The following is a 26,245-nucleotide window of genomic DNA, read 5'->3' as shown; positions in this document are numbered from 1 at the left end:
AAGACATTGTGCCAGTATCCTTGTTTGTCTGTCCTCTACTTTCTCTCTTTCTTGCCGAGGGCTAACGCTGCTGCGCGTCTTAGCACAAAAAAAGTCCAGACTGTGTTACACACGGCAATAATAATACCACCGAGCAAACAAACACAGAGATAATATTTAAAGATAATTACAAGCAGACGCACACTTCTTGATATACCCGTTTTTTTGTAGCACCGCCCGAGGAAACAGCTCTGTCGAGAGCTGCCGTAGCAGGTGATGCCCTTATTTGGAAGTGACCCAGATCACGTGATCACAAAATGGTGGAAGCTGTGAGCTGTTTATAAGCTGAGCATCTCCATCGAGAGGCTTGGAGCAGGAAAAAGGCAGTGCATCCATGCTCTGAGACACAGTGGGACAGAGATTCCCAAGCCCCAGCAGCGGTGAGTAGACGGCTTTTATTCAGCGGAGATGAAAAGAGGAGAAAAGAGGTGTATGCTTTTTTTTTGTTTTGTTTTTTTCCACCCTCTCCTCTCAGCTAGCAGAGACAGGAAGCAAGAGTGAGGGAGGGGCTGCTGTCATCAGCACCATGATCCTGTGCTGTGATGTGGAAGTAGATCTGAAGCAGCATCTTCCAAGGAGGATGTCATTTTGTATGATTCAGCAAAATAGACCTGTGTACCAGTGTAGATTTGAATGTAGGTCTGTGTAAAAAAAAGTGTGCATATTTATGTGTGTGTGTGTGTGTGTAGACATCCTGGGGAAGAAGACACATACACACACACACGCAGTCTTCATTAAGGCAGTTATGTCGACAGTACAGCTTTCACAAGAGCGTTCAGCGTTTTTCTGTTTCAGCTGCTGATGTAATCACATTTCCACCGTTGCCCTGAAAGCCTGTTGAAGAGGAACAAGGATGGCTCTTTTTCATGCGAATGAACACATGTCACGTGACTCGCTGCAAATTTGCATCCCTGCCCAGTCTGTGCTCAGGCAAGCGTGTGGTCTTTCGATTTGAATCAGCACTATAGGCAACACGCAGGGCAGTGAACCTGCCCCCAGACCCCCCGACTCCTGCCCCTTACTCAAAGCCTCCTCCGCTCTTAATACAAGGATTATTCATAGTTCAAAGATGACCTTTTCACCTCAGTTTCATGTGTTTCCGCCATGTTTGCCTGTTACTACTCCTAAACTTGTTCCACCTGTTTTCTGTTCAGTGTGGAAGAATATTTCTTTTGATTCCTTCAATGATGCACAAACTAAAGGTTTTGCACCTCTTTAGATTTTTGTGATCTGGCGATCTCAGTGGAGAAGCTGAATAAAATGAAGCAGCCAGCTGCTAATCCTGACCAGAAACATTCAGGAATCTTAAGTATTTCTGCACAAATGATGTGGACAACAACAGAGGCAACATCATGTCAATTTGACTGCAAGAAGATATTTATTATAGCGATTGTACTCACAGGTCACCACAGAGACACAGTGTATCAGGTTCAAATGTCTGTAGCTATTGTAACGGCTTTAATTTCACCTAAAAAACTGAAGTTAACAGTGTCGGAAATCATGCTGAAACTTGATGTCTTTGACATTTCTGCAATGGCCAACACTGCTGTGTTAGTTTAAATAAACAGGAAACGTCTTCAAATATGTTTTTGTCCCTACGGGCACCTGCGAACTGTGACCTGGCTTTTTCTGTTGCTTTCAGAATAATGCCTTCTTCATCTCTGAGTGACCTTGTAGTCCATGTCAGTACATCGCTGAGTTTAACTGTTCAGTCAGCATCTTTTGTTTTGTAGTTGACATGCAATTTATATATTAAAACACATTCCTCTTTGGTAAGCAGCATGATGGCTGGATGTTCCCAGGTTTATTTAGACATATGTTTATCTGCAGTTGCATTGATTACTGCAACAGCATCTTTACGGGTCTGCCTAAAACAATCAATCCTCCAGCTGCAGCTGATTCAGAACATTGCTGCTAGCGTTCTTACTAAAACCAGGAAGATAAAGCACATCATCTCATAAATACTGTTAGTTCATAAATCACTGCATGGCTTAGCACCACAATACATTAAAGATCTGCGGTTCTTTCATCGACCTTCTAGACCTCTCAGGTCTTCTGGTTCTGCTCTGCATCCCCAGAATCAGAACCAAACATGGAGAAGCAGCATTCAGCTTCTATGCACCACAAATCTGTAAAACAAACTTCCTGAAAACTGCAAAACAGCTGAAACATTGAGTTCCTTTAAATCCAGACTTGATACACACTTGTTTAGAGTTGCTTTTGAAACATTATAAGCATTGATAAACATTGTGATGTGTAATAATGACACCAAAGAAAATTCTATGTTTGACTTGTTGATTGTGTTTCTATTTTTGTGTTTCCATGATGAAGTGCACTTGTTGCTGAAAGGTGCTATACAAATAAAATCTGATCGATTGATTGATTGATTGAAGGTGTTGCATTTAAGCGTCTAGAAATTTGACCCAAGGATGAACCACACTTCTGTTTCGGTTACCTGTTTTTTCTGTAACACTTCACGAAGCAGCGACATGTTTGAGGTGTTGAACTAAAATACGTTTATGTATCAGAAACCTAAAAAGTCATAAAAAAAAATCTAGTTTCATCTGTAATTTCAATATTACAGTAAGATCTATGTATCTTGTTTGTATCTACCCCCAAAAAATTGCAGGCCTAAAATCTGATAAAGTTCCATAATAGATAATATAAAACTATTAAAAGTGAGGTGTCAAACTTAGTTTTTGTTTAGGGTTGATATAATGACTAATGTCACCTATGTTATGTAAAATTACACGGTGCTACTTGTGTCATGTTTTTGTTGGTGACCTGTTAAATGGTACCGATGTGAATCCCTTTCCTTATCCTTTTAAAAGGTCCTGTCCTTGTAGAAAGTGCACTCTCAAAGCCAGAGTGGTAATTACAGATGCATTTAAGTTGCTCCTGGAAACCAAAGTGAACCTAATTTGAGTATTGCCATTAAGTAGACTATAATAATTAGTGGTACGGCAATCAATTTACCAGTGATGAAATTAGCCAATTTACCCCTCGGGTTGCTCTAACCAGTGATCATCAGGTCCAATATCTAAATAATTAGATTTTGTTTTTACCCCGTTTGCTAAAATGCATTAAAATTGAAAACTTATAATTATTTTTTTCAGCAGATTAACACACTTTCTATTAGGCCTAACCTAATAGAGATTGGCTTGATTAAAATTTTGGATTCAGTGTTATTACTGTCAAGAATCCTGCAGTACATTTATTTTCCTAGTTTGTTCTATTCAGTTGGGGGAATTGAAACCTAAATTTTATTACGTGGGTGTATATCTGAAGAAAATGCCAGGAAGAAAACTGGAACTGGTAGGTCAAACACAAACCAGTGGTGACCAAATCTCTGACAATAACTAACTTGTTAATGAATTCAAATAATTGGGTAACTGACTGCGAATGCAACTCCCCTGGTAATGCAGTGCCATACGTTGGATGGAAAAGTTTTGAAGATGCATTGATCAAGTGTTTTAACAGATGATGCCAAATTCTGGCTTTTTTTTTTTTTTTTTTTGAGGCCTTACCTGCCAATGCTGCTTTTCTGGCTCTTGTAAAACTTTTCTGAAAAATATGAGTCAATAGGTTTGATGATTGTAGGCTGTTGTGTCATGTTCAGCTCTGGTTGAAGAGACGGGAGCCAACGCTTTTAAACACAGTAACTGTTAATAAAAGCACTTACAATGAGCTAGGTCTGAATAAAAAAAAAAAAGTCAAAGTACATAGCAAAACATGCAGTTTATGGATGCAATTATCAGTAAACAAAACCAAAATCTCTGGACACTTTAGAGGACTGAACTGATCCATATCAAATCTACATCCATTACATAAATTACAAACTATTATAATCCAATATAATTCAAGTATATATAATGTCTTTCACCCTTTGGCAAGTCTTTACAGGTAGAGGAATTGTGGTCAGCAGATTACACAGTTTGATTTTTTTTCCCCCATCACATATTTCTGTTCACAGTGTAACTTTTTTTTTTTCTTTCAGGTCCCTCTGGGGATGGACCTGACCTCACACAGTAAAATGACTTCAGAGGGCGACGATGGCAGACCAGGTGAGAGTGAACCAAACATTTTACACATAAAAAAAAAGGACTTGGTTGTTCAAAAATAAAAACAACACTCTGCTTTTTTCATCCTAGTCCCCCCTACATCTTTACCCCTGGAAGGAGGGCCCAGCCAGAGGAAAAAACTTTCTGCCCCTCGGATCAGCTTATCTCTGGACCACAGCGAAGACGACTTGGGGGAGACTCCGGATGATCTGGACATTAACGTGGACGAACTCGACACTCCAGATGAGGGAGATTACCTCGACTACACAGACCATGAAATGGACTGGGAAGGTGGGTTAGATAAAAAACAAGAAACAAAAACGGTTGATTCATTTCATTACCCAAAATCATTTGCTACAATATAAGGTCATGTGAAACTTCTTTGTTTTTGTTTCAGCCAGTTTATTTTGCACCTCATCTGCATTTCTTTCATTTGAAATGTTCTTTTGAAGTTGGTTTCTTAATACGGAAAACAAATTATGATTACCAAGTGGGTTTTTTGTGTGTTGTGTTCTAATTTCCTGCTACGTTTCTCAGGGCGCTGCTGATCGATCCTCTATTGTTCCATGCGCCACATAAATCCCACAAACTTGAGTCAGTGACCAACGGTGCCATTTGCTCTTTCCTCAAACCAGATCCCGGTGCAGCCACTAAAAGTGGGACGAGTGATTCCTACAACACCATTCCAACGTACAGCGCTGAGGAGGAGCGACGTGACGTCAAGCTGTGGAGGACCGTTGTCATCGGGGAGCAGGAGCACCGCATCAACATGAAGGTTATTGAGCCTTACATGAAAGTCATCTCTCATGGAGGTGAGAATGTTTGCTAAGTCAATTTAGAACATCACAAAACTGTCAAGAACAGGGCAAAAAAAGTCCTATATTACACAGTCAGCACACACGTTGTAAAACAAAGTGCACCCTCTGTTAGTTCTGGGGTTATATTTTGTAAATATAACCCTCTTTACTGGTTTGTGAAATTATTTTTAATTTTGCCTTAGAGGTAGAAATACACACATCGGAGATTGTGCCAGTTCATTGATTCAATAAACAAATTGGAAGAAGTGTTGGAAAAATTAAGCACCCTCCAAAAGATCCTAGAAGTGTACTAAATTTACCAAATTCTCCCATGTCAATTTAAAGTACTTTCTTTTTACTAGGACTTTAGGGTACGCATATTAAAATAAAGTATATCAGAAGCCTTGACTACATGATTTCTACCTGATTTGCACTTGTATCTGTTATGTACATCTGTAGCTAAATGCAGACATTGTCCCATTGGCTGGTATTTTGGATTACAAAATGTAAAGTTTCCTAAAGGTATCATCTTTGGTCATGTTGTTATGTGCAAACGTTGCTAGGAAACGCGCTTTACTTATGGTTTTCTGCAGCATTTGGAAATCCTCCTAAACGTGATCCGACAGTCGCACTATGACCAAATCGGTCTGAAATAATCTTTTGTCCTGCATTTAAACCATGAAAGAAATGCAACGTCCACATCCATAAAGCTGTTATGATGAACTGTTTATCGAGGCAGATATGAATACATTCAAAGGCATGCTGCTCTTAGTGTGTGTTAGTGACCTTGAGCTGAACTTCTGCCTCCAGCCTGTGTCTCTGTCTTAAACCAACATTCTTCTGAAAAAGCAAGTAATGCCTCGGAATGATGGTGTGTCACAAATAAAAGTGCTCCTCTCTGAACTGAATAGTGCCGAGACACCGAACCAGCAGCAAGTGAGAGCTCTGGCTTTGCTGATTAACTTGGTGACATTTTGACTGCTTTGTTAATTCACCGTAAGTTTATTGTAATTGTTCGTCGTCTTATGGCAAAGGTCCTGTCGGTTTAATTCGTGTTGCCTTCAAGGAAACTGTGGACAAGCAAGAGCTCTTCTTTAAACAAAAACAACCAACGAGTTATTTTTTATAATTAATCATAAAATATATTAAAGAGATTATTAATGAATTATAATTGATCATCTTAGTGACTAGAGTCAATATTATATTTTAATTATCAGCTGTGGTATAAATATTGTCTTTTCTAAGCATATTTTACACAACATTTAATTCGAAGGAGCCAGACTTTCTTATCTTTTTAAGACGCGTAATTTAATCACGAAAGCTGCTGTTCAAACGGACAAACAAATGTAACATGGGCATATAAGAAACATCTTGGAAAAGATTAAATATTTGATTTATGAGACTCAAGGTGATTCAGAACTTAAAGTGAAAAACATAACAGACCTTGGTCTGGTGTGAAAGTTTAGAAAAATCTTGATAAGTGCAGAGAAAAACTGAATATCAGTCGCAAGAAATGATTTGCAGCAGATAAAGTGCATCTGAGAATCATGTCCTAAGGAGATTGGAGGAAAAAAAATACATCAAAAACCTCAAACAGGGCCTGGGAGAGGCATTATCCGTTAGCTTATCCATCTATGGGAACTCTTTTTGTTGGCAACAAAGTGATTTGTAGATAATTTTTAAGTGGCTACACAAACGAAATCCCTACTCCTTTAAACGGAGTCGGATACAAGAACGGATTGAAGATTTTAAAAGCAAAGAAAAGAGAGTGCGGCATTCGAAAGGTGACAAAATCACCTAAAATAAATTGGCTTATTTGAAGCAAAATATAAACTATGGACCTGATCAAGATTTTTGCAGAAATATTCACATCAAAACAAAATAGTGAAGTAGAAGGAAAACAATAATATAAATGTATACATTTTTTTTCTTCTGAGTACTAAAATTTTAACTTCAATTCACCTGGGTCGATACTTTGTGGAAAAATATTTCTCTCCATTTTACTATTTCGGTGTCTAATTAGATTAATTATGAAGTCGTTTCCTTCCAGTTGATTTTATTTCGGTTTATTAGACTGATAATTGGCAGAGTGCACATTGACGCGAAGCTTTTTAGATTTTCATTTGTAAATTTTTCGAAACGACTCATTTTGCAATTTGGTTATCTTTCTGCGAGTAGAAAGATAACCAACCTACTTACGTTTATGCAGCATTAGTCCAATGATAAGACTTAAGCTTGAGAGACTTGTGACTCGTGAGTTTTTTGAGAGCGGCCCACCATTATAAATGCAAATGTGACCTTTACCGAAAGCAGATCGAGCTTTCTCCCGCTCCGCTCGTTGCCGGAGGCTTAAGCGAAACACAGCTGTTCCATGTAAACAGAGATGTCTGTCACTGGAAAGTCAATATCAGAAGCTCTGTCATCTGAAGAAAAGCCCTTCTGTCTGCGTGTCACCAAATCTGCTGATAAATGGGCTGGTGAATAAAAAGGAAATTATAATAATTGGGGAAGCATAGTGAGAGGAAATGGGACAGAGAGCCAGACAAAAGAATCAAAGACTGGCAGATAAATAGAACAGAAAAGCGGAAAATAAGAGAGCAATCAAGTTTTCACCAACAAAGGCGAACTCTCAAGTTGACTCTTATTGCTTTCCTTTTTGTGCTTTTTGCCATTTTTTTATTTTGTCAGGTTACTATGGCAGCGGGGTGAATGCCATCATAGTCTTTGCTGCATGCTTTCTGCCAGACAGTGACCGAGAAGACTATCATGACATAATGGAGAACCTCTTCCTGTAAGTAACTAGGTGATGACTAACAAAGACATGCCTCTCATTTCACACTGACCTCCTACAATAATTATTGTTTTCTGTACTATTAGCAAAACACTGACTCATCCCTTAAAAGTGAAAACAGTTTACAGATGGTAGAGAAATGATCTCTACCATCAGACACAGTAACGCTCTAAACTTGTTTGTTCTCGGATTAAGATTTATGTACCGTTGCTAACATAGTTATAGTACGTTACACCAGATCATATTTCATTATTATTCCGAATTGGTAACACTTTATTTGACGGGGTGTGCATAAGACTGATGTGACATCTGTCAGGAACATGAAGGACTCTTCATGAATGTTTATGACTGATGTCATAAAGTCTCATTTGGTAAATGACACTTTTAATGCAAAGTTGGCTCTTTTAAAGGAATTTTAATGCAACTTTTAATGGAATTTTGCTTTAAACAAATTCTAAAATTACTGAATAATGCACAATTGACATTTTTAAATGACTTTGAATGCAACTCTTAGTTCAATATTACATTAAAAGTGACATTATTTACCGAATGAGACTTCCTGACAAGTCATAACCACTCACGCAGACTCCTTTATGTTCAATGACAGGTGTTATGTCATGTTTATGTTCATGTCGGTCTTCGAATAAAGTGTTACCCCATAATTTAAGTATAAATTTGATCTTTAAAGTAGATCAAATTTCATTACTATTCAAAAAAAAAATGTATTTGTGATCCTCAAGTGAGTGAATGGAAACACAAAAGCCCACAAGATAAAACAAAGATGCAGACTCTACTACAGCATCAAGAGCTGTTTTCCATCCAAACAGACTGAAAGGCTGTTGGCTCTGGCTCAGCTTGTTCAGTGACTTTGTGGTTTCTCACTTTGGACCGCAAACAACCGAAGACATGTCAGAGGTGGGAGGGGAAACTTGAGCTTTTGCAGAAACTTCACTCTAAAATCAAATAAACATAGCAAACCGTGTTGACGCTGATAAAAACATTCATCACAACTGAATCTTACAGGGCGATCTGGTTTTGCCTCAGCCGGATGAACGTCCTGGCTGTGTAAATGTCCCCAGACTGCAGCTTCCATCTTCCAGTGTGACCAGAGTTACTGTAAGGGTCTTTAAGACACAGTGGGACATTTTCAAATCCCCTATTATCGTAATTGTGCGGCGTATCCCAAGCTAATCCTGGCAAAATTGCAGCATAGGTGAAGGAAAAACAACAACAAAACAAAACAAAACAAAAAACTATTGGATCATAAATAAAAGGATTCTTTATTTCTATGAATGGAGCACATGTTGTGAACAAAGTTATATATCCCAGATGACATGTCTTAACAAAACCCAACCGAGATTAAACGTACAGTAATACACACATAAATGATAATACAGAGAGTTGACTCTCTTGGAAGATGAACAGTGCAAAGCAAATGCTAAACGCTGTTGTTTCCACACCACACCAGGCTGTGTCAACAGCTTTATTGTTTGCAAAGTAACGTTGCTGAATCACAGAGAAATCGCCAAAAAAAAAAAAAAAAAAAGTCTCTCTGAATGAAGTGACAGGAATAAAGTTTGCTTGCCGAGACTTGCTGGGCTTGTGGCTCCACTGTTGTTCTGGCTGAATTGCGTTTCATGCCTTCCACAGTGCAGTTTAGATCCCACAGGCTGTTCTGTGACAGATATTCAGAGAGCTGGCACGTTTCAAGAGTTTTGGACAGAAATGAGAGAAGGTATAAAGTGGCGTCTGCAGTTTTCCGTGCCAGATGGCTTAAAGTCTGATTCCGTGCAAGGGGGGGTCACTGTAGCTTTTGTGGAGAACCATGTGTGTCGGTGGGAGATGATCTGAGCGGAGTCACACAGCCGAGTCGATCGGCGGCGTTGGACCGCGAGGGCGTCGAGCAGGACTGAGACCAAAAGTCCGAGAAGTTAAAGGAGTCGCAGAGAAAACTCGCTGACGACATTTTCAACTTTACTTTCAAAGGGAGCCGCAAAGTTCCCCCCGCTGACTGAGAGAACGGAGGAGGTGGACGCAGAAACGAGGACGGAAAGTGATGGCGCTTCGTTATAATTTGAGTGCGGGGTTCGATTTCAAAGAAGGGACTTTTACGATGGAGCCTCCGAGATTGATGTTGAAAAGAGAAGATGAAGAAACGGGAAGCAGCTCATGAAGCAACACTTGTACCAATTTCTCGTCTCTTCTGACATCAGAGGAGAGAGATTTCAGCATCCTGCTGGTCGAGGTTTTCAGATCCACTGTAACACTTGTCTACTATTTCCTCATATATCCGCATTCAGGTTCAAGACAACAGCTGTTTTCTGGCTTTAAGATCTGGCCCAAAAGTAATGCACGTAAATGACGAGAAAAGAGAACAAACTACCTACTTGATCACACCGACTAAATAGATTAGCTACAGATTTTAGCAATACACGCCCACAGACTGCAATTAGTCTTCCGTTTCTTCATGAAGCCATTTGGTATTTAGCATTTCTAATTTAGTGCTGGAGTTTGATGTCGAGTTACGATCGCACGCCTCACTATGATCCTCAAATTTGCTGTGGCCCAAAATAATAAGTAACTGAACGTTATGAAAACTTTGCCTCACGGTCACCATGTAATTGTTTGAATTTACGGCAACAAAATACGTGTGTTTCAGCTATGTGATCAGCACGCTGGAGCTGATGGTGGCAGAGGACTACATGATTGTTTATCTGAACGGAGCCACGCCCCACAGGAGGATGCCCGGCCTGGGTTGGCTGAAAAAGTGCTATCAGATGATTGACAGAAGGTGCGTCCAGTTGTCGTCCTTCTGAAATCTGAGGCTACTGGCATTGCATTTGGTTTAAAGCTGTACTGTTTGTTCTGCGTATTTTGAAGAAGTTAATGTGGAAATGTGCTCAGTTGGACAGGCGTGCCTAACACTGATTTGTGCTTAGGCTCAGGAAGAATTTGAAATCCTTCATTATCGTTCATCCGTCATGGTTCATCAGGACTGTTCTGGCCATCACCAAACCCTTCATCAGGTAAATGTTTGACACACTTGGAGTCTGGTTGAATGTGTGTTTCATCTCGGCGTAAAACAATTTAGCAGCTACTTTTGGAGGACAACTTTTTGTCTGTAGAATTATTTACTAAAAAAAAACAAACAAAAAAAAAAAAGCGAGCATTTTTGATATTATTTGAATGTGCTTATAGAAGTTACATGATTCATATCTTTGAAGAGTTGGATGTTTTTATTTTAAATAAACAGAAAACCCCAGTGTTACGTCACAGTGCTTTCTTGTTTAAAAAGGTATTTTATTTCAAAAATGTCTGTTTACTTCTCACTCTGAAAAACAATGGAAAGGCTAGATGTGATTTATTTATGCTTTATACTTTTCATGATTTTGTTTTCCCCGGAGTGCAAAACAATATCATGTACTTGATGTGATTTTTACACTTTTTAACACTGATATTAATGTTAAAGGTTTTAAGAAATACCAGCTGCATGAGCTTTTTTAGATTTGGTTCTTCTGTTTCATCAAAGCGAAAGCAGTGTTGAACTTCTTTACTTCAAGCCAGTCCATGTCTGGTCAGAACAGCGCGGCAGGTCTTCGCCTCAAAAATCTGAATTTATGCCTTAAGGCGAGACAGAAATAATGTCCAAATTCCTTAGCATCATGAGATTATGACCAAATACATTTTCTCACTTTTAACAATAAACAATGAGATGTTATCATAACAACAAGGTAAAAGATAGCTTAAACAGGTTCATGTTTAATATAGACTTATTTTTGAATTATGTCATGGGTCTAATGATGTGAAGGCTTTGTGCTATGCGGCACATGTACTGCTTGAAATTATTCACAACATGAAACATACTTTTTTAATGTGTCTTTCCTCACGCACTTTGGTAAATGTGCACATAATTTCTCCTGCTTTCAGCGCCAAGTTCAGCAGCAAGATCAAGTATGTGAGCAGTTTGGATGAACTGCGGGAGCTAATCCCAATGGACAGCATCCAGATCCCAGAGTGCATCATTAAGTGAGTCCCTCTTAGCCCCTGAGTGCAACTCCCAGTCTCATCCACTGCAAACCTGATTTGTGCTAATGGCTTCGTATTCGTCTTGTTATTTGAACTCCCACCTCTAGACTCGACAAGGAACTGAAGGAAGCGGCGGAAAACTCCAAGTAAGCGTTGGCTGTTTTTGCATCTCACCGCCCTCCTTCGCGGAGGCGGTGGTCCCCCGGTCTCGGTGTTCACCCTTTTGGCTGGAGTGTTCATTTATCAGATTGGAGGCTTCTCCTGGACGAGGACCAGTTTTTATTTGGCTGCGTTTCCAATTACACCGGCAAGACAGGGAAAAACAAAAAAGAGAGTCGCTAAAGACGCTAAACGCTTTGCTTTTATCCAATTTGTCATTACAGTAAAACAAACGAGCCAGTCTTTATTGCACGTAGATCTATAGCTCTGATAATAGCTGTATAACCAAAAGATGCAGACATCACAAACTAATCACTCGCTGCCTAATTGTGTAACGAATCATAAATTGCGCAGGCCTCCAAATTCCCTGCATGGAAGCATATTACAGCAGTAAATCGTCCTCTAACGACGTCTCCCATTTGTTTCTTCTGTCAAGAATAAACAGCTTCCTGCAGGGAACCGAGCCGACAGCAGCCAGCAGACCAGAGTAAGTCCTCAAAGATGTTAAAAGTTCACACACAGAAGACAAATGGCCACACGTCTGTTCTCTGTCACACACACATAAACACACCCATCCTAAATGGTCTACTTTGTTTGTTGTTGTTGTTTTTTTTTTTTCCTCCATCTTCACAGCAGAAAAGACCAGGCCGGTGCCAGCAGCTCGTAAACCAGAGCATCCTGAATTGATGGGTCGCCTCAAAAGTAACTGCGATGAACGGGGTCAAGCTTGAAAAGTGCTGCTTGCTTGCGTGTGTGTCGGTGTTTTTCCTCTCAGACACTGGAGTTCAACTTAAAGACAACCTGCTGTAGTTCCTGTTTAAACTCTGATCAATTTTAACTGTAGCATCTGCTGCACTGTACGCCTTGCAGCTTAGATAAACCCGTAGTCGAGTGTGCGCGACGCTCGCGAGCGTCAGCAGAGTAGCATCAACGTTAACTTGGTGGTCAAAATGGTAATGCGATCACACGGCACACCTCAAGAATTCAGTTTCGGAGACTTGTGTTTTATTCATGTGCATGAAAAGCAGCAAAGCAATAATACCACGCCTTTTTGTGGTTACCCGGATCTTTAGAAACGAGAGGCGACTTTTTGTGTCAGCTGTTTTACACGACAAGGGACCAGAGGACGGCAGAAAAAAGAAAAATAAAACCTTGTGCCATAGTTTATGACCGACTTGCATTCGAGTCACTTAATCTTGTATCTTGTCCTGAAAGTGCGGAATAAACATACATATAGATATTTAAACTTTATAGTGTCAATCTAAGAGCCAAGCAGGGGTAAGTTCAATATAAAATCAATCACATAGTACTGTGGACACAAATGTGTGTGTGTGTGTGCGTGTGTGTGTGTTTCAGCACTTGCTGGATCCTCAGACAAAACCTCAAATGACCTTAACGATGGGATGTCGGCGAAGCACAACGTCTCATCAGTGTGTGTCCATATGCATGTGTGTATTTGTACATCAGTGCATGGTCCCCACGTCACAGAACTGGTGATCCGAACTCATGTGTCTTAATGATTGTGCAAAAAAAAAAAAAGAAATGCTGTCTATTGATTCAATAAAAAAGTGATTTATAGCCTGCAGGCCGTTTTGAGCCACGTCTCGTTTGTGAGTTAAACCTTAAGGGCTCGTTAAGATCATTTCAGAATCACTTTTTTTTTATTTACTTGAGTGATGCATTTCCAAATTAAAAATTTTAATGGTAAACAAATAACAGTACAAGAAGGAAAACAAGCAAATCAACTTAAGCAACACCACAAACAAATGACAGAGATGAAAGAAAAAACTGGCAAACATCAGTGATTTGAGAGGTCTTAACTGTTTCAGAAAATTATTTGCATACTGATTGTAAGAGATAAAATCTGGATCGTCTCCATGGTTTTAATGTATAAAGGATGTGCTCACAGCCAGCTTCTAAACTTGTGTAGATCTAATCTCAAACATCCAACACCAGACGCACCACGGATTTTATAAAGTCATGATTTTCAAAGCAAAAAGGAAAAACATTTGTACAAAATAAAATGTGTACTGAGTTTGTTACATCGACTGTAAATCACTACACACATGATGCTTATTTCCGGTTTTGCAGCTCTACTCTGAGAAATGCATCAAATTTACATTTGGGTTTTCTTGTGCCTAAATGGGGTCCAGGGTTCGGTTCCAAACCTTTACTGCACATCGTCCACCCCTCCTCTGTTTGCCCATTTCCTGTTACTGAAGGCCACTAGTGCCACAAAATCAGAAAAACAAACGATAAATAAAAACTAGATTGGTCAAAACAAGAATTGGGAGGTCAAGACGCAAAGAAAAGTGGAAACGTTAATTTGCCTTTAGCAGCAGAAACGACGCATTTGACGTTTGATAACGGCCTTTATTATCTCTAAAGATGCTCAATACTAAAAGAAAGCTATAAACAGTCACCAAATGACTGCTTGCGATCCCCTCTAACCTTTCTGCGCTGCAGGACATAAATGTAGACTGATGACAGCCACATGCGGCACCACAGAAATGAGGAAACCAGCATAACATGTCCGCTGTAAGCATGGTAAATATGGATTTATTTCTGAAGCACATTTCATTATGTGGATGGATAGCAGTCATAAAATGCTGCTCATTATAAATAGCTTCTCACGTCTCATTTGTCTGAGCTCATTGAGTGAAGGATAAATAGATCTGTCCCTGAGGGCAGAGCGAGATTAACAGTACAGAGGAGAGAAATAGGAAGAGGCAGAAATGTCTAGAAGAAAAACAACAGAAGAGTGTTCTCTTATTGCTCCTGGTGCCTCATCTGAACCTGTAGCTCTCGTCGTCGTACTCTAGGTCGTCCTCGTTGTCGTCCCCCAGCTGTCCGTACCGAAACTTCCTGTACACCGTGCCGTCCTGGCCCATGTAAACGATGTCCTCGTCGTCGTCGTCATCGTCGTCGAAGTCGTCGTCCTTCTTCCCAGAGCGACGCTTACCGATGTCGACGAGCTCGGCCTCCTGGAAGCGGCCTCCGGACGCGGAAGAGGCGGAGGAGTAGCCGCCGCTGTATATATTGCCGCCTCCGAACCCCCCGCCGGAACCGAGCTTTTTGTAGCCGCGGGGCGGGAGGTCCGAGGGGCCGCTTTTGGAACGGGAGTGCCTGACGAGGAAGACGACGCCGATGAGACCCAGGACCAGCAGGATGGAGGCGATGATGAAGATAGTCAGGTTCCCTCTAGACTCCTCTTCCTCTTCGTTCCTGAATGCCAAGTTTGTGCTGAGGATGCACTGGCCTGGGAAAAACAAAACAAATATAAACAAATGCAAATAAATAAAGCTATGATGACGTGTTTACTGTGGTGTGAAAAAGTATTTGCCACCTTCCTGATTTCCAACGTTTTTTGAATGCTTGTCGCCTTTAAGCGTCTTAGAACATCAAACCATTTGTACAATTAGTCAAAAAAAAATATACATGTCAACACAAAATGCAGTGTTGCAATTGTAAACCCATTCTGAATATTATAATGCACAGATAAAAAAAAAAATCACATAATACCCCTCATCCCCAACCACACACATCCCACATAATAGAGGTTTGTCATTGCAATGTGACAAAAAAGGTTTAAGGACTATAATTAATTTTCCTATTGATTGAAGCAAAGTGCTCTGCATGTAAATTAAAGCAGCACTCTCTAAATTAAGCACAAGGATAATTAGTCACAGATACAGATACAGCTAAGCTTCACGTGTCGATCATTCACGTCTGTTACGCAGCCGCGACTCCCCGTTTTGCACTTTTCCAACAACCGTCGGTTTCCTGTAGCTAACCTCGAGTCTCGGTGCAGTTACAACAGTCCTGCTTTGGCGTTTCCGTGCCCTGCTGCTCCCCATCGAGGCGGCAACACAGCAGACAACGCCCGCCTGCTTCCAGGATCGCCTGAGCAGAACAGGAAGTGCAGCTGGACGGCCCCGGCCCCCGACACTCCTGGCAGGAGTCGTCGCAGTCTTCGCACGAGGCGTCCGATTCCTGCTGAGGGACGGAACTGGTTGAAGCAAGGCGTAGCTTTTTCTTTTCATTCATTATTTTTTTAATTTTTTGTTTTTTTTTTAATTTTTAGCTCGTATTGTCAAGCTTCCAAAGCGTTCTTTAAAGATCTGAGTAGCAGCTTCTCTCCATGAGTCAATTAACATGCATCGGTACCTATCAAACAGTCTCAATCAGCAACCTCGCAGCAGGAGCAGGGCGATTTATTTAGAAAATGAGTCACTGCAATAAATTTCGCTCTGCTGTTTGAGTCTGCTTCGGGTAGAGCGAGGAGTCTGTTTGAATCACATTACATGGTACCTGAGGCCCAAACATTAGCGATTATTTTGGTGAAGTACTAGGGGAATCCATTTTTAATTAAAAAAATAAATAAAATTAATTTTAGTGAAATTAAAGCCTGGAAAAGTGAGGTTACCTTTATAACGGGGTACTGGCCAATATCGCACATGGACTCACACCGTCCGTCTGACAGCAGGTAACCAGGGAAGCATGAGTCACAGGACTGGGAGGCTTTTCCTGCACACACACATTCATTTAAAGGGTAAACAAGGTGATCCTCTATATTCTAGATCTTAAGAAAAATCACAGAATTCCAGCCTTTCATGAGTAATTTTGTTGACAACCCTATCAGTTCAGTAATAACACTTGTATGTCTTCAGTTTTGTACTGCGGGTGTTCAGAATTGTCAAAATACCAGTTAAAACGAGTGCAACGCACTGCAAAAGTTCTCACAGACCCTGAATGTTTTCCCACATTGTGGCACAATGCAAACACAAACTTCTAGCAGAAAATTGTTGCCTTATTTCCAGCAATTTTTTTTAATAAGCTGATATCTGAAAAGTGTGGAATGCATGTATACATTTTCAGCCTGTAGTGAGACAAAACTTTGTAGAAACACTTTTTGTTACTATAGCGACAAGAGTTTCTGGTTGATTCCCGACCAGCTTCGTACATCTGTTTCCTTAACATTTGGTTCAGTGCAAAGTATTTGAGTATGGTAGTGAAAATATCACACTAACAAAATGTTCTTTTATTATAAAGTAAAAGCACATGGGAAGTTGGCTGGAGCTACACACAGGGCAATCGCAGAGGTCATGTTACATTGGAAAGAAGAATGGCCGGAAATTCGGTCTCTACAAAGACTTTTACCAGCAGTAGCAGCTAAATTTATTTGGGAACAGATTAAATATAATTTTCCTCGTTCCACAAATGTACTGCCTTATGATGGTTTCATTAAATCCCAACTCTCTACAGTTTGTGTTTGAGCACTTTTCAAAGGGTGAGATCATTGGTCAAGACACAGTAAATCTTTCCTTTTACTGCACAGTATCCTTTACGCCAGTCGGATTGTCAGTTTTTCTCATAAAGCAAGTTAATTTGTGATTGTTTGAAAATGAACCTCTTGTTCATTTCTTTATGGTGCAGCTTAGATGCACAGTTTGTACAGGACTAAATCTTATCAGACTACAAAAGCCAGGAAGATCTTCACTATTGTACACTCAGTCTGTTTCTCCTCGAGTCCCTTTTAGTCTGTGCTAAGCACTGAATGTTTGGGTCGTACCACGAGCCTTAGCGCTCCGAGGATTCGCTGACAGCTAGCAATTTGCATGCCAGTTATGCAGACTATTTTGCTGATGCTATCGCATTATGATTAGGAACTGAACTGCTCCTAATGTTGCTCACTTTTTGACAGATGCCTTTGTGCAATCATTATGATTCACTTCAACTGTCAGCGGTATAATTGTTTAAGTAATTCGTTGCCTATTTTCTGGATCATTTGTAATATTCCAAAGTGGTGCAAGCTCAGTTTCACACGAAAATATGCAAAAACCCAGTTCTTTCATTTCTGTAAATTGTATTTTCTCTGTGTGTGTGTGTGTGTGCGCGTGTGCGTGCGTGTGTGTGTGTGTGTAATCTATGACCCACTTATAGTAAAAAGTTTTTCTGTCTATCTTAAATATTTTCTTGCTGTAAGCTCACGAAGATTTAAAAAAAATAAATAATGTACAAGATGTAACAAATCTTGCATGTTCCGTTTTAAATCAGGTGAGGAACGGACAGAAACAGGAGGCCTAAATGCCAGTAGGAGTGATTAGTGGATCTAATTAATTAAATGCCCTGAAGCTGTAAGGGAACTGTGACTGGAGGAGGAGAAGAGGGAAAAGTAAGCAAAGAGTAAGTAAAACTTTGTTTTTATAGCATCTTTCAAGATGTAGGTCACAAAGAACTAAACACTAAAAACCCCTTAAAAAAACCAAACTAAGTACACAGAATATTTAATGTGAAGCAATTGTAAAAGAAAATCTGAATAAGTAGCTTTTTAAATGCTCGATAGAATCCAGTTGCCTGGAGCTAAAGGGGGAGAGGTTTCCAGAGTCCTGGGGCGACTGCTGAGAAGGTTGTGTCGCCTTTAATTTTCAGTCTCGGCACAACCAGCAGGCATTGGTCACATTGCCTTAGGGACATGAGCACTGGGAGCCCTTTTAAATGACAGCTACGATCTTAAATTGTACTCAAGAGTTGATGGGGAACCAGTGCAGCTGGACAAGTAGCAGTGTGATATGACAGATAAGGGCTGAAAACGGGGAAACGCTGTAAATGTGACCACACGTAGGATAAAGAAAGAAAGAAATATATAGAAATATATACTAGGCTTTCAGGGCTGGTATTTTTCTCAGATAGATGCAATGATATTAAAAGTCAGAAAACCTAAATACAAGTTAAAAGGTACAACTTGTAACAAAGATCCTTTGTTACTCAGATTGTAACAGAGGATCTTAGATCTTGTAGGTTTTGGGTTTGTTGTGCTTCCACTTGCAGATTACCTTCAAGGTGACCACAAAAGAATTTGGTCAAGTTTAGATCCTTACTTAGAAACTTTTGCAGAAATACTTTTTCCAGCTTATCTTTCAGGACTTAAGTGTCTAGAACTCTGGCGAGTCTATCAACATGTGAATGTAAAAAATAATCTGCAGATAACTTACAGTGACTCGAAGTTAAATTAAAAATTAAAACCTGCTGGCCTCTTTTTGTTGCTTCCTCCAGACTTAGCAAAGCTAGATTATCAGATGATAGTACAAGAATTATATCGCCAATTCTTTTTAAGTTTTTTTTTAACGTTTGGAGTTGAAAGAATATTTTCACAACAAATCTTTTTTTTTTTTTTTGTTGTTTTTTTTTTTGCATCCTTCCTGCTTCCTGCTGTGGAGCGTCTTCAGCTCAGAACCTCCGGCTGTGAAGCACACGTGCATCTCTGAAAGCCGGTAGCGATGAACTGTCCACAAATTGTCAAAGAATATACCGAGTATGATTTTGTCTCCTTTCTGATCACCAGGAGGAATGACCATTTAAAACAGAGGAAATCAGGTGAAGTGTGAGTGCAGACAGAACAACCATCCAAACGCAAAGCAGAGGAGGAGCAGAGCGAGAAACACAAGTGGAGAGACTTTGACCTAATGCTTTTCACCATATCTTTATGCTCTAATGCCAATTTTCGTTCTTTTGTGCTTTCAGTTGCTCCTTTTGCTTAATCTGGAAACTTTAATAGCCATTTTGCCCATGGTTGAATTATGTTAAAAACGAGGGTAAAACGAGGTGCAGACCAGTTTGTTGTTATAAAAACAGACTAGTTTTGAAGTTCGAAGAAGTTAAAATTGGCCTGGTCTCCCTAAAAAAGTGGGGAAGGCAAATTTATGCCTCCGGTGGTTATAATTGGCTTTAGTCTGACAGCAATTCGTCTGTCAGCTTATGTACAAAGCTCAGTTTTAATGGTTGGGGAAAAAAAAAAAAAACAAACATGTTCTGTTTTCTATTCTTTACTGAGTTTTTCATCTGTTTGATTCAGTGGGGAATTCTGGATGCCAATCTCCATTAACACCTGGGCCCAAAAAAAGGCATTTTAATTTTTACAGAAAAGCCTCTCCTAAAAATCGCTCACGGGAATGTTTCAGGAGAGATTTTTATTTTCTTTCTAACTTTCGCTTAAGGACAACACACTTTTCCCAAATTCAAACTGTAGGTGGATGGATCTGGATGAATGACTGGATGGACTGTTTAGACATGATCTATTTTCTACATGAATTCTTGTGAAAATGAAAATATTCACAGCAGTGCTTCAACAAATTAGCATGCTCAACTCAGAACATTTGAGGTTCAACTGTATATTTATATCCAACCTTTACTATAAAGGTAATGAAATGGTTGCTCCAATTAGCAAGAGCTTCCTGATTTCAGAAGTTAAAAGTCGGTGGCAGAGGTGTAAAAGACAATAGAAATGGCCAGATGTCTGGTTCCACTATATTAATTATTTACTATGACATACTGTAGGGAAATTAAAAAGAGCCGCATACCAATCAAACCATTAGATTAGGTTTTGGTTTACATTAGTGTGTCCAAATAAGACGCCCTTGACATGTGGGACTTCACTAAACTAACAATTTCCCATTTGGAGGCCACTGAGAATGATAAAGTATTCTAAATGTTTTTTTTTGTAATATTACTTAACAAAAAGACTTTAAAATAGATGCATGTACCAGAGCATGCTCTGCAGCCAGCGTTGCAGGGTTCGCAGGTCCTGTGTGCAGCGTCGTGATGGTAACCCAGAGGACACGACGGCAGGCAGCGGCCTTCTTTCCGCAGGTAGACGAGGCCAGGAGCGCAGCTCTGGCAGCCGTCCTCGCCGCCCTTAATGCACTCGCTGCAACTCGGGTCGCACTTCTCACAAATCTTTGAGTCAGGGTTTCCATAGTGACTGGAGGACAGATGGCGAAAGTTATGATAGATTAGATTCAATTAAATGAAATGAGGTTAGAGCTTTCCCACGGGAAATTCCCTTTCACAGCCTCACATATAGTTAGACTCATCCAGCGCAACCAAGATATGACAAGGAAAAACAAACAACAGAGGGAATGCAGTCATAATGAAAATCCTCAAGTCATTGATGAGGGCTGTAGCGTCGTCCGCGCGCATCTCTGATGGTATGTAGCCTCCGTATCCTGTTTGCTTTCACTTGGGTATTTAACTGCACATCAATTTTCCGCCACATTAATTTTGTCCCTCTCAGTTACTGCGCCGGGCCTCATAAAGGAGCATTTAAATCCCAAACTAAATTAGAATGCAATTAAAGAAACCTGTCTGGTGATCTTTTAGCGTCCACAATGACATTTCGCGTCCGGGCTGATCGTTTATTAAGAACGACGCTAACGAACGAGCAGTGCAGCACGACAGTGAGCGGGTTCAGCTACCCGTGCTGGCACGTCTTCACACACTCCTTGACCTCTCGGAACAGGTGGGCTTTGCAGGTGAGGCACTGGTGGCTCTGCTTTCCGACACAGGACTGACAGGAATCGTGGCATGGCTTGCATTTCGACTCCTCCTCGTAGTAGCCCGTTTGGCATTCGTCCACACAGGTGCCATCTGCAACCGACACACACATACACATATTGCAAAAGCGCTAGACCTCTGTGAATGAACTCAAATCAAACTGGACTCACTGAACAGGAGGTGTCCCTGATTACAGCTCAAGCAGTGGGTTTCGGTTGGACCTGAACACCTGTAGCAGTATTTATGGCAAGGATGGCATTCCCCGTCCTCGTCTGCGTACTGGCGAGGCGAACACTTGTTGGCCAATGGGAGACAGCGGTTGTAGCCGTCCAGCCTTTGACCCGTCCTGCAGCTGGTGCAGGAACCCATGTGGGGCCCAAAACATGTGAGGCATGATGCGTCACAGTCTGGGAATATGAAAGTAATAATTACTCAATCAAAGGACGTCGTCAGTCCATATGGCAACTACGACGGGGTATGTAAAGCCTTACATATGAAGGGGATTTACAGTCAGAATTCAATATTCGAAGGTTTTCAGCATTCTGTCATCTTACAAATACAAACGTCAATGTTTTTCACTGGTATTTTCTAAAAGGATTTTGTGAGACTGTGGTTTTTTTTTTTTTTAATAACAGGTGTGGAATCAAAACCCAGATGGACGTGTCGAGTGCCAATAACATACGGGCCGACCGCCACCTCTGCTGCACACGCAAACCACAACAAAGCAGTGCAGAGCTGTGAACTTGAAGCAAAACACATCGCTTGCTGTTCAGAAATATGTTATTTAAAAAATATAATCTGAACACTTTTATTCACACTATGAAGTAACACCCCAGAAAGTTAAGGGATAAATTTGTGGAGACATTTTAAACAGGTTTCAAAACAATATCTCCAATCTTTTATTCAAAATTAGACAGAGCATGGCACTGGCTGACAACCTAAAGATAGTAGGGACAAGAAGAAACTAGCAACAAACTGTCACCCTAAACACACAACCCCACAGTAAAACATGGTGATTACAGCTTCATGTAGGTATGTTTAGTTTAGCAGCGACAGGAAAAGTAAAGGGCAGATGGCCAGGGCTAAACACAGATCAATCCTGAAAGAAAACAAGTTCATTCACATAAAATCTCTGTAAATTAAAATGGAGATTGTGATTCCGAAAGAGACCGAATTTGACGAGGTTTAAGGGATACTTTTTCAAGGCGCTGCGTACTTATTTACTACACAACTCACCCGACAATTTTTACTGGTCGTGGTTTAAAAATACCCTCTGTGTGCAATATATTCTGTATCATAGCAGTTTCGCAGCACAGCAGTGCTTTTCCCTTTAAATATATTCCTACTGGCAGATCCTTTCAGTAGCAACTAAAGTAGGCATTGCCTACATTTTTTTTCCTTTCAGGTATACACCATCCTCTGTGTTTTTTTGAAAAAAAAAAAAAGAAAACAAAAACAAAGCCAGAGCGGTGTGTCTTCCTCCAGGGAACTGTCAGTGGTATCACTATGCAGTTCCAACGTTTGACAGCTGCCTGTTAACCGTCGGAAAAGGGTTGCTATTTTAGTCTGAGCCATCGTCGAGAAACACACTGAGGCAAAGTAGAGAATATAATTGAGGGTATGCATGAAGGGTGCACTTCGGGCAGAAAACTCAGTTGCAGAGGTGACAAATGACTTTGGCGTACTTTGAGTCGCAGCAAAAATGTTAATTAGACGAGGAGATTTTCCTGCAAATGCATCCATTTGAAGTCCTCTCTCCTAAAAAGCCTTTTGCGCAAATGTGCGACGCGATGTTTTGCATCGACTTACCTATGCACTCTCCTGTAACTGCATTCCTGTACGTGTCCGAGGGGCAAGGTGCCAGACAGCCCCCATTGTGCAGGACGGCCTCCGGGTCGACGCAGGCATCGCAGTCATTGCTGTCGGGGCCATCGCAGAGAGCACAGTCGGCGTGACAACGCAGACACTCCCCTGCTTCGTCGTCCTCAAAGTACCTCTCTGGGCACTCCGGCACACATTGGCCTTCGTGGAGAAAGTGGTACTCCTCGCAGCCTGCAAAAAAAAAGAGGATGACTTTCCAAATAAATCCGTGAGCAAAAATTACATGTCTGATATTTTTTTTTTTTTAAGAGAGAGCAAGTTGAAGAAACATCATCATCTGTCACACATGAAAAAAAATGTCCTTTTTTCATATTTTTTAAGACGAAAAAAGGACATCAGTATATTTTGATTTTATTAGATAAAAAAGGGTCCAAAAAAAAAAAAAAAAAAAACTTATGAACAAAATCTGAAACTTTACTTTCTAGCCCTATAAAAGCTAAAGTTAAAAATGAGTTCCTACAAATTAATGTCATGTTTCCACACCTGTGCATTGTCCAAGGGGGTCACAGTCCTGACAGGCGGGTGGGCAGCGACGGCACTCCTTGCCCTGGACAACGTGTGATGGAGGACACTCCTCCACACACTGGTGATCATGCAGGAGGAGAGGCTCGTCGCAGGTCAGGCAGTGAGTGGCATTTTTCTCACAGGACGCACAACCAGCCGCACAGCTGAGACACAGCTGGCCTGCAGAATAACCCCTGCAGAGATTTAGACGGATGTCAGTGGGCCGATGGTGAAAAAAAATAAAATAAATAATAAGAAAATCACATTGATTTTTATTATGTGTTTTGGAGAGGTACACTCATTATATTGAAATTTTATGTGACAGACCCATGAAAGAGTGCGTCCCTGTGAAATAAAAAGGATGATGCGTTGTTTTCCAAAACGTTCTAAAAATGCAGCCTCCCTGAGCCTCTGCTTTGCAGAACCACCTTCTTCTGCAGGTCTTTTGCTGTTTGTCTCTACCAGTTTTGCGAATCTGGAAATGTACATTTTTGCTTCTTTTTTTTGTAAAATACTTAAAGCTTAGTCAGATTAGATTAACAGAGTGTGAGCAGTAATATTTAAGCTGCCACAGATTCTCTGGTATGGACTATTCTAACACATGAATACATATATATATATATATATATATATATATATATATATATACACACACACACACACACACACGCACACACACACACACACACACACACACTTATGTGTTGATTCAAACCATTCTGCTGTGGTCTTTGCTGTACATTCAGGGTTTCTGTCTTGATGAACACGGTCAACCACGACTTTCTTCTGGGCACCACACCACGGCTTAGTATGTCAGAAACAAATCTGACCAAACAAACCTGCAGTCTGGATCTTTACACAAAACTCTTGGCTGTTTCCATAGTTACTGATCTCCCCTTTTGTGTCTTGGTTGGTTTGAAATTCTGCCACATGGCATCTTGAGATGTTTAAAGAATTGGATGCTGATTTATGATACAATTCTGCTTTTAACATCTCTGCAAATTTGCTTCTGTGTTCTTTTGTCTTCATAATCCTCTAAAAAAAGCCTCTTATTACTTCACAGAACAGCTGGATGTATAAGTAAATTAGGTGACTGCTTAAAGTAATTTAATGTACTGGATTGTTTTAGCTGTTTTGGAATAAAGGGGATTGAAAACAAATGTGTTCTACACTTTTCTTTTTTCTTTTTTGTAAAAAAAACAAGCAAAAAAAGTTGCAAACTGTTTATCATTCTGCTTCCACTTCGCAATTTTCCACGTTTACGCATTGGTGTGAAATCCTAATAAAAGTCAACGAAGTCTGTAACGATAACGAGACGAAAGTGCGTTTGAGTACTTCTACGAGACAATTTATATTCCGACTGTGTTTATTCTCCTGCATCAGCAAAATTATATCTCTTCAGCATCATCCTTAACTCAATGAAAACGCCTGGAAAATAACATGTGTTGAGGAGAATGAAGCTACACCCATAAATTGTTGTGTTTTGGTTTCATTTATTATACTATTTGACTTCTATTGCATATGAAAAGATCAAAGAATCTGTCTTAAGTGCTCCTGGGCTACACAAGCAAATGGACGTGCACCATTTACTCCCACAGCTCTTCAATAAAGAAGACAACTAATAATTTATCAAGTCAAACACGAGCCTGACTGTGTGTGGAAATGTGGTAGAATTTGAATATGATAAGAGCTGCATGTCTAAACCAGACCTGTCAGTGCTAATGGAGCGCTGGGAACTATGTCTATGTCTGGGAACATCACAGTTTAAGGACCGATAAGATAGGGAGAAAAAAATGACAAAAAAATATGTCTGCACACGTGAATTAAATATCGATTCTGATGTAAATACACCATATTACTTCCTGCAAACTTAATTTTTTTTTTTTTTACAAACGGATAAACATCAGCTGTCAAGCAGAGCTAGAGCGATAATTGTGAGCGCAGTTAAATGAGTCAGAAATTAAGCAGCAACAGGACACATTCCTGACCTGACACACTCTGTAACACACTGTCCGTTCTGCAGGAACAGCGGAGCCCGGCGCGAGCTCTGACAGCGGCTGCAGCGCCGAGCGTCGGCGCACAGCGAGCAGCCCTGAGGGCAGGCCTCGCACACGCCGCTCAGTTGGCTGGCGAAGAAACCCGCAGAACACTTCGACACACATGTCTGCTGCATGGTCAGAAATCTCCCTGCAGCAAAAAGAGCTGGATGTAACGTGTCGCAACGGTTAAAACGTAAACCTGCAGACGCGGCACCGAGAGGTGATTGACAGACCTTTCCCACATTTGGTGCACTGGTCTTTCTCCGGTCCGGAGCAGAATTCACAGGATGGGTGACAGTCTTCACATACCCCATAATCTGAAGGGAAAACAAAGCAGAGATTACGGCGGTACACTCGTAATGAAGTGACTTTTTGTTAGAAAACAAGAGGAAGCCGAGTCCTGATCCAGGACCGTCATAGCAACTTAATGTGGCTTTAGGAAAATGACTGTCAACAGAAAAGAAACTCACACAATTTAGGCATGAAACAGATTGTCATATTTATTATGTAACATCTTAGATTAATTTTAAACAATGACAAACTCAACTATTATGTGTTAAGGCATAACCTTCTGTAGCTTTATGTTTAAGATACAGTTTTTAATTGGTAAAGGGT

The 26,245-nt window shown here is 40.5% G+C and overlaps 2 protein-coding genes across 3 annotated transcripts in view; one reads left to right on the top strand and one right to left on the bottom strand.

Annotated features, from left to right (window-relative positions):
* The first annotated feature begins 227 nt into the window (after window positions 1-227).
* prune2 (prune homolog 2 with BCH domain) lies at window positions 228-13,458 on the top strand. 2 transcript variants are annotated; one of them, XM_014979319.2, is made up of 11 exons: window positions 228-419; window positions 4,037-4,103; window positions 4,191-4,391; window positions 4,736-4,912; window positions 7,586-7,688; window positions 10,348-10,479; window positions 10,628-10,714; window positions 11,616-11,714; window positions 11,822-11,860; window positions 12,310-12,360; window positions 12,510-13,458. In XM_014979319.2, the coding sequence occupies exons 2-11, from the start codon at window positions 4,049-4,051 to the stop codon at window positions 12,538-12,540; spliced, it is 975 nt and encodes a 324-aa protein (XP_014834805.1). In that variant the 5' UTR covers window positions 228-419; window positions 4,037-4,048; the 3' UTR covers window positions 12,541-13,458. The 2 variants fall into 2 exon arrangements, with proteins under 2 accessions (XP_014834805.1, XP_014834798.1); XM_014979312.2 differs by having other exon boundaries at window positions 231-419; window positions 12,507-13,458.
* Window positions 13,459-14,225: 767 nt separating this feature from the next.
* Window positions 14,226-26,245, bottom strand: part of pcsk5a (proprotein convertase subtilisin/kexin type 5a) — a 33,475-nt gene continuing 21,455 nt past the window's right edge. Inside the window, exons 27-36 of the mRNA XM_088010876.1 lie at window positions 25,864-25,947; window positions 25,580-25,778; window positions 23,571-23,785; window positions 23,016-23,258; window positions 21,377-21,613; window positions 21,128-21,299; window positions 20,417-20,634; window positions 16,300-16,400; window positions 15,668-15,866; window positions 14,226-15,132 (exon numbers count right to left, since the gene is read on the bottom strand). Of these exons, the coding sequence (XP_087867002.1) occupies window positions 14,660-15,132; window positions 15,668-15,866; window positions 16,300-16,400; window positions 20,417-20,634; window positions 21,128-21,299; window positions 21,377-21,613; window positions 23,016-23,258; window positions 23,571-23,785; window positions 25,580-25,778; window positions 25,864-25,947 (2,141 nt within the window). The 3' untranslated portion in view covers window positions 14,226-14,659. The remainder of the gene's footprint in view (window positions 15,133-15,667; window positions 15,867-16,299; window positions 16,401-20,416; window positions 20,635-21,127; window positions 21,300-21,376; window positions 21,614-23,015; window positions 23,259-23,570; window positions 23,786-25,579; window positions 25,779-25,863; window positions 25,948-26,245) is intronic.

The sequence above is a fragment of the Poecilia mexicana genome, unplaced genomic scaffold (assembly GCF_051168715.1).
Source record: "Poecilia mexicana isolate PSO_F unplaced genomic scaffold, ASM5116871v1 scaffold_12, whole genome shotgun sequence".
Classification (NCBI taxonomy): Eukaryota; Metazoa; Chordata; class Actinopteri; order Cyprinodontiformes; family Poeciliidae; genus Poecilia; species Poecilia mexicana.
This window is presented reverse-complemented; position numbering and strand designations above follow the sequence as displayed.

Coding starts and splice junctions, on each gene's coding strand:
- prune2 (XM_014979312.2), top strand. CDS start 4,049: ATGGACCTGACCTCACACAGTAAAATGACTTCAGAGGGCGACGATGGC. Junction 4,913..7,585: donor GAAAGTCATCTCTCATGGAG/GTGAGAATGTTT, acceptor TTATTTTGTCAG/GTTACTATGGCAGCGGGGTG. Junction 10,480..10,627: donor TATCAGATGATTGACAGAAG/GTGCGTCCAGTT, acceptor ATTTGTGCTTAG/GCTCAGGAAGAATTTGAAAT.